This window comes from Hipposideros armiger, unplaced genomic scaffold, assembly GCF_001890085.2.
Source record: "Hipposideros armiger isolate ML-2016 unplaced genomic scaffold, ASM189008v1 scaffold_511, whole genome shotgun sequence".
NCBI lineage: Eukaryota > Metazoa > Chordata > Mammalia > Chiroptera > Hipposideridae > Hipposideros > Hipposideros armiger.
The window spans coordinates 929365-937822 of record NW_017731861.1 but is presented as its reverse complement, the minus strand read 5'-3'; the positions used below and the strand labels follow the sequence as shown (position 1 = coordinate 937822).

Below are 8458 nucleotides of genomic sequence, written 5' to 3'. Positions count from 1 at the left end.
TGCTCAGCTCGGGCTGGACTCGAACCGCTGTTGCTCAGAGCTCAAACTCTTGAGCGAGCTCTTAACCAACTGAGCCACTCGGCCGGCCCTTTTCCAGATATTCTTAGCAGCTTTGCTTATGTTTCACTGGCCAGAAAACTTTAGTGTCATTTTTTAAGCTGGGCACATTGCTTCCCTAGTAAATTTAAGGTTCTGCTAGTAAAGAAGGAAAGGAGAATGGTTATTAGGTAGAAAGAAAGCAGTGACTGCCACAGTCCACCCTCTTGGCTATCCATCTGCCGTATGTAGAACCTATTCCCTCTCTTACAGGGGGCGGTTCCAAACTCTCATCCAGATACCTCATCCATCTCAAAAGCAGAACCTCTGGCAAATGTTCGGTTTTCTCAATTTAGCCCTGAGGTGAGTTGTCCTAGTTCACTAACCTACTAACTAAAAGGCAAGTTATCTTCCCTCAACATATCCCATGTACAATAGCAGAGAACGGGCAAAATAAAACTCCCATATGGAAAAGGGAAGAATGGGAAACACATCAAAGCTATCACAGGTACAGATCCACAGTAAATGCCTGATTCTGCTAGACAGGAGCAGTCAGGATCCCTCCCCCACGGGGCAGCCATGCCCTGTTCAGCCAGCCCACTCCGCGAGGAACTGTCTTTTCGATTGTGCTCCATGGTCCATGTTCCACCTTCTTTTCAGATGACTTCTTGTTCATTATCTTCTTTAACCATATCTGAAGTGAACTTTGGGGAGAATGTCCTTTCTGTTGTGTGTGTTCAGGAGCCTGGGGTTGAAAAGAGGATAAGTTTTTATGGCCAGGTTCTTCAAATTTCATTTTTGGTGACAGTATTCCTTAAAAAAATGTTGTATGCTTCCCGTCTATTTGCCCCTTCTTCAATCCTGTGTGTGAGTAAGCACAGCCAAAGCTACTATATAGCCGTAGCCCTTAAGCCTGAAAATCCTCCTGTATGACCTTTGGCCTCTGTGCTCTATCCCCCTAACCTTCAACTTAATGATCACTGACTTGAGACAATTGGGAAGAAATAGCTCCATTGGGAAGAGAACACTTTCCAGGCCTCACTTCCTGTGCTGAGTGGTGATTTGTAAAGTAAGGAGCTTAGGAGAGGCCCAGGACACCAGTCTTACCTTCTCAGGCACCGCTTGATAGCCACCCCTCCTATTTGGAGAACAGAAGCAATGATCTTTTCTAGCATTGCAAATCTCCACATTATGAGACACTCATTCAAAGTAGATTTGCAGGTCAGAGGCAGTGTTTTCCTTATGAAGTGGTACTTCCTTTCCTTTTTTCTTCAGCCTGTATAATTCCAGTTCATTGGTCTCTTTCAGGACTGTGTTGAAAGTGGCAAGAAGTCACCAGCATGTGTCAACATGTTGAATTATTCAAGCTATTTTCCCTAACACTACAGACTAAATTGGCGTGTGGGGTGTCTCCCATAGAAGAGCAGATTGACCAAAAGTTTCACCACAGTATAACGGGGTAATCGGCATTCCAGTCTGCCATGTCTGTCTGGACCATCATGGTCCCAAACTCCATTTCTACCACTCATAAAAGTCCATGTTTCAGATATTACTTGCAGCATCCTTCAGTGTACTGAACTCTCTATTTGATAAGATTGGATTTGGCCACATTGAACAGAAACTGAACAAAGTGGTTAATCTAATAAGGGATTTACTTTTTCTAATGTCATGAGGAGTCTGGGCAGTCTGAAACTGGTGCAGCTGTTCCAGAAATCAGGCTCCTTCCAACCCCTTCTGCCATCCTTAGTGTGTCTTTCGGCTTCATGATCACAAGTTGGCTGTTACTCTGCTGGATATTGTGTATGCTTGCAGGCAGGAAGAAGAGGGTGGGAGAAGGCAGAACGCATGTGCCAGTTGAGTCTGCCCACTTTTATTTTCAAATCAGGAAGTCAATCATTTTTCCAGAAGTACCATTGACTGTTGTTTGCATCTTATTGGTTACATTGCCACCCTTAGCTCCAGGGGAGTATTGGGAGATGAAAATATATATAGAGAAATTTTATTGGGGAACAGTGTGTTTGTTTTTCCAGGACCCATCAGCTCTAAGTCAAGTAGCTGTCCTCAATCCAGCTGTGGAAGGCTCAGCTCCTTGGCCCATGTGGTTATCAAACCAGCAACTCTGGCGCCATGAGCTTGTGCTTTAACCACCTGAGCTAACTGGCTGTCCATGAGACGAATATTTTTAAACTATGAATAAAATGGGGGTTCTGTAAGTAAGGAAGAAGAGGAGAACTGATATTGGAGAGCCAACCAAGGTCTGCCAGACCAATGCAAACTGTCTTATACAAGAAAAGGAATATCTTGGCTCAAGTAACTGAAAAATCCAGAGGTTGTGCTTGCTTGATCCAACAGTTTAATGAAATCCCCAAGAGTCCAGTTTCTCTTCAGCTCTCCACTCTGCTTTCCTCTGTGTCAGAATAATCTGAGGCTGATTCCTCTTGTGGTCCTCAGATGGCTCCCAGGGTTACAAGCTCTCTCATTCATGCCCAAGAGCAAATATGGAATATCAGGATCCCAGCATCTGCAGTTAACATGCTCAGCCCATCACTGGGCTCAGAGGATAGAATGTGCTGATTGGGTTGGTGTAGGTTGTGAGCACCAAACCTAGATCTAGGATAGAACCATCTCAGGAACTACATGGATCAGATCCCCAAATGGATCTGTTGAAAAGGGGCTGGGGACCTCTGTGAAGTGAGGCAGGGAAATGGATGATAGGAAGACAACTGATAAATGTCAATATTTATAACAAAACTTGGTGCTATGGGATTTGAGGGCTACCTTGCTGCTATATCTGTTACTCCATTGATCCCAGGGTTGATTTGGCTCGCTGGGGGTCAGGGGGGCAACCCCTTCCTCCCTCACCACTCCATGTGCGTCCCTTCACAAGGACAACCTTCCCCGACAGAGGAGAGAACCGTTCTTTGGTCAAGGGTATAGGAGTAGCTGCACTTCCTGTGCTAGAACATCAAGGTCCATTTGTAGGAGAACGTAGGGTAGTCAAGCTCCTGAGACTCAAGACACATCCAAATGAGGCACTGCTGTGGCAATCTGTCTTTCTTAAAAAACAAAACCAAAAACTAGGTGCTATGGGTTTTCTGTCCACAGGCCTCCTTCCCCTTAGTGCCACTCAGGCTGGATTGCGCTTGCTCCCAGCTCTGGCTCCTGCTAAGACATCCCGGTCTCCTTCCAGCCGTCATGACCCTCTACAGGGACATTGTCAGCCATGATGAAATGTTCTCCAACATCTGCAAGATCCAGAAGATCGTGGACAGGCTGTGCCTGGAAGGTGAGGGGAAGATGGTCAGGAGGTCAGAGGGTGACATTGTTGCCTCACTCATTGGTAGGAACACCTCTGCTGAAGGCCCTGAGGGTGAAAGTACCAAAGCACAGTAGTCACTGGTGTTGGTATTGTCATGAACCAACCGCCCTTTGCAGGAAACCGGCTTCACAAAAGAAGCCTACAAGAAGTACATCAAAGATGACATGAAATCAATCAAAGGGAAACTTGAAGAACAGAGACCAGAAAGAGTAAAATCTTTATGACAGGGGCTGCAGAACAAATCAAGCACATCCTTGCTCATTTCATAACTACCAGTTCTTTCTTGGTGAAATCCTGAATCCAGATGGCACCGTTGCTCTGCTGTACTGCTGAGAGGATTGTGTGACCTCGTAGATAATTTTCTTTAAGGATGGTTTAGAATTGGAAAAATGTTAACACAGTTGGCTGTTTGGATCCATCACCTGTCATCATAACTGGCTGCTGCTTTTTATCTACACAACAGAGCTAGGACAGATGGGATAGATGTTACCTTGAGCTCTTTGTTTATTTTGACCTTGATTTATTTGGAGCAGAGGTATTGATTTAAAAAAAATAATGTCAGATTGGTGCAGCTATTATGGAAATCAGTATGGAGGTATCTCAAGAAACTGGAAATGGAACTACCATATGACCCAGCAATTCCACTCTTGGGTTTGTATACAGAGAAACCCAAGACACTAATTTGAAAAAATATATGCACCGCTATGTTTATCGCAGCGCTATTTACAATAGTCAAGACTTGGAAACAACCGAAATGCCCATTGGTAGACGATTGAATTAGAAACTGTGGTACATTTATACAATAGAGTATTACTCTGCTATAAAGAAGAATGAAATTGTACCATTTACAATGATATGGCTGGACCTAGAGAACATTATGTTAAGTGAAATAAGTCAGTTGGAGAAAGACAAATACCATATGATCTCACTTATATGTGGAATCTAAAAAACTGAGTGAACAAGCAAAGTAAACAGAAATAGTCTCAGAGACATAAAGGAAAAACTAACGGTTGCTAGTTGGGAGTGGGGTGGAGATGAGGGAGAATGGGAAGGGATTAGACAGCATAAATAGGTAACTACAATATTGCCCCAGGGATATGAAAGACAGTTCAGGGAATATAATTAATAATGTTGCAAATATTTGGTAGAGTGTCAGATGGTCACATGTCTTGTTAGGGAGACCACTTCATGGATGGAGAAGACTCTCAGCGGTTCTCAACCTGTGGGTTGCGACCTCTTGGGGGTCGAAGAACCCTTTCACAGGGGTCGCCTAAGACCATCAGAAAACAAAAAGATATTTACATTACGATTCATTACAGTTATAGAGTAGCAATGAAAATAATTTTATGGTTGGGGATCACCACAACATGAGGAACTGTATTCAGGGGTCGCGGCATGAGGAAGGTTGAGAACCGCTGGAGTAGAGCCTTGATAACTGCATTGTACACCTGAAGCTGATGTTGTATAATATTGTATGTCAGCTATAATTGAATATATATATATATGGTCATGGGATGTGGAGTATAATGTGGGAGTGGAGTTAATGGAATTGTAATAGATATGTATGATATGGGGGAAGTGGAGTGGCAGATTGGGGGAGCGGGGTTGTTACTTTGAGGGGTAAAAAGTATAACTATTGCACTATGTTGTACACCTGAAACTAATTAAAAAAAATCATGTCATGTAGGTTGTCTAAAAATAAAATGCATTTAAGCTCAAAATAAACAAACAACTAGGTGCTATGAACTGAATTGTGTCCCTTCCCTGCCCGCTCCCAATTTGTATGTTGAACCGTAATATCCAATGTGACCATATTTGGAGGTAGACTTTTTAGGAGGTAATTAAGGTTAAATGAAGTCATAAGGGTGGGTCCCTAACAATAGGGAGAAGAAATACAAAGAAGAAGAAAAAGAGAGATCTCCTTCTCTTGCTGTCCCTACAATTACACACGAAAGAGAGGCCAGGTGAGGACCCAGAGAGAAGGCGGCCATCTATAAACCAGAAGGGAGTCCTCACCAGAAACCAAACTCTGCTGGACCTTGAGCTTGGACTTTCCAGACTCTGGGACTGTGAGAAATAAATTTCTGTTGTGTTTTTTTTTTAAGATTTTATTGGGGAATTGGGGGAGGGGAACAGCATTGGGGAATCGGGGAAGGGGAAAAGACAGGTAGACAAATTGCTGTTTTTGTTCTTCAGTCTAGTTGTGGAGAATGTCACTTCACTGGCCCATGTTGGTATTATCATTGTGCTCTTCCTGGGTGAGGCAATCCATCGCCGGCCTCTGGACGGCCGCTCACAGTGGCTCCCGGCAGCTCACACCAGCTGCCGGCCGCTCATGCTGGCTGCCAGCCACTCACGTAGCTCACAGCAGCCCACAGCAGCCCCGCTGTCGCTGTTGCCTACACCGTTGCCAGCAACTCACAGCAGCCCAGCTCCAGGTCGAGCTGTTGTTCATCATCTTAGCTGTAGAGGGCAAGTGTCACTGGCCCTCAATGTGGGATCCGAACCGCAGCCCTGCTGCTCAAAGCTGGTGCTCTCAAGCGAGCTCTTAACCAGCTGAGCCACTCGGCCGGCCATAAATTTCTGTTGTTTAAGCCACTTATTCTTTGGTATTTTTTTATGGCAGCATGACTAAAATAAATTGGTGCAAAGGTAATTGTGGTTTCAGACCATGAATTTTAAATCATTATAACTAGGCTCAAAACACTTTTTTTTTTTTAAAGATTTTTATTGGGGAATTGGGGGATGGGAACAGACAAGTTGCTGTCCTTTTGTTCTTCAGTCTAGTTGTGGAGGACGTTGCTTCACTGGCCCATGTTGGCACTATCATTGCGCTCTTCCCGGACGAGGCAGATCAGTCGCCGGCTTCTGGACGGCCACTCAGGGAGGCTGCTGGCTGCTCATGCTGGCTGCTGGCTACACACGGTAACCCACAGCAACCCACTGCAGCAGGGGCTGCAGCCTACGCAGTCGCAGGTGACTCATGGCAGCCCAGCTCCAGGTTGAGCTGTTGTTCAGCATCTTAGCTGTAGAGGGCAATGTCACTGGCCCTCATATGTGGGATCCGAACTGGGGCCCTCTGGCATCCTAGGCCAGCTCTTAACTAACGCACCACTCAGCCGGCCCTCAAAACACATCTTTATCAATCAAAATAGGAATGATTACAATCAACACATTTTTGCCAACGAGAAATAAGTGTGTTTATTCCTGTACCATAAAAATCCGTGCTTTAGGACTCGATGAATTCTTGGAAAGCATTTTCTGCATTCTGCTGGTTGTGGAAGTGTTTTCCCTGCAAAAAGGTGTCGAGATGCTTGAAGAAGCGGTAGTTGGTTGGCGAGAGGTCAGGTGAATATGGTGGATGAGACAAAACTTCGTAGCCCAATCCGTTCAACATTTTTTTTTAAAAGATTTTATTGGGGAATTGGGGAAGGGGAACAGTGTTGGGAAATTGGGGAAGGTGAACAGCCAAATTATTGTCCTTCAATCTTAGTTGTGGAGGGCACAGCTAGCTTAGCTCCAAGTCCAGTTGCCATCCAGCTGCCCATTGGGGGCTGGGCCACTCAGCTCAAGGTGCCGTGTTCAACCCCAGCTGCAGGTGGGCGCATGTGGGAATCGAACCGGCGACCCTGTTGCTCAGAGCTCGCGTTCCCAACCAACTGAGCCACTTGGCCAGCCCCTCATTCAACTTTTGAAGCGTTGGTTGTGTGACGTGCGGTCGGGCGTTGTCGTGGAGAAGAATTGGGCCCTTTCTATTGACCAGTGCTGGCTGCACGCATTGCAGTTTTTGGTGCATCTCATCGATTTGTTGAGCATACTTCTCAGATGTAATGGTTTCGCCGGGATTCAGAAAGCTATAGTGGATCAGACCAGGAGCAGACCACCAAACAACAACAATGACCTTTTTATGGTGCAAGTTTGGCTTTAGGAAGTGCTTTGGAGCTTTTCTTGGTCCAACTACTGAGCTGATCATTGCCAGTTGTCGTATAAAATCCACTTTTCATCGCACATCACAATCCGATTGAGAAATGGTTCATCGTTGTTGCGTAGAATAAGAGAAGATGACACTTCAAAACAACGATTTTTTGATTTGCAGTCAGCTCATGAGGCACCCACTTATCAAGCTATTTTACCTTTCCAATTTGCTTCAAATGCCGAATGACCATAGAATGGTCGACATTGAGTTCTTTGGCAACTTCTCGTGTAGTTGTTGTAAGAGGATCAGCTTCGATGATTGCTCTCAGTTGGTCATTGTCAACTTCCGATGCCTGGCCACTACACTCCTCATCTTCAAGGCTCTCATCTCCTTTGCAAAACTGCTTGAACCATCACTGCACTGTACATTCGTTAGCAGTTCCTGGGCCAAATGCGTTGTTGATGTTGCAAGTTGTACGCGCTGCTTTACGACCCATTTTGAACTCAAATAAGAAAATCGCTCAAATTGCTTTTTGTCTAACATCATTTCCATAGCCAAAAATAAATATAAACAGCAAGTAATGTCATTAGCAAACAAACATAAAGCAAGAAAGGCACATTAAAATGATGTATAACATAACCTCATTTATTTAAGAGTGTACTCCAATATCAAAGGCAAATTTCAACAATGCAAAACTGCAATTACTTTTGCACCAAACTATACTATACTAGGTGAACTTCCCATGAACTCCAAAAAATAAGTTGTTGAGGACCAACTATTGGCAGCCACAAGACTTTCATGGTATCAGAATACGTGTAGGAAGAAACAGAGGTAAGTAATGAGGAATCTAAGAGATCTGAGAACAGAAATTCCTATACATGCTCAGTAGGAATTCACTGAAAAGCTTGACCATTTTGAGAACAGCAGCTGAAATGGGGAGGTTTTCTGCCCATTCCAATAGTGGCTAAGTTTAAGGGGTCTATTTAGGACTGAAGTGACGGACTAGTCTAGACAGTATGAACTCCAAAAGTGACCTGTCAGGGCTTCTTCCTTCCAGGAAAGGGTCTCACACTGTGGGAGAGGAAGGCAGCGGGGAGGCAGGCAGGCAGGCAGGCAAGGGTGAGGCTGGGGATGGCTGTAAAAACCACACGAACCAACTCGGACTCAGGCTACAGGCCAGGTGGGGC

General features: G+C 44.8%; 1 protein-coding gene across 1 annotated transcript in view; it reads right to left on the bottom strand.

Moving 5' to 3' along the window:
- Positions 1 to 3201: 3201 nt before the first annotated feature.
- The window catches only part of LOC109396262 (ubiquitin-like protein 7), an 8221-nt gene continuing 2964 nt past the window's right edge, over positions 3202 to 8458 (bottom strand). Inside the window, exon 4 of the mRNA XM_019667932.1 lies at positions 3202 to 3315. Within this exon, the coding sequence (XP_019523477.1) occupies positions 3202 to 3315 (114 nt within the window). The remainder of the gene's footprint in view (positions 3316 to 8458) is intronic.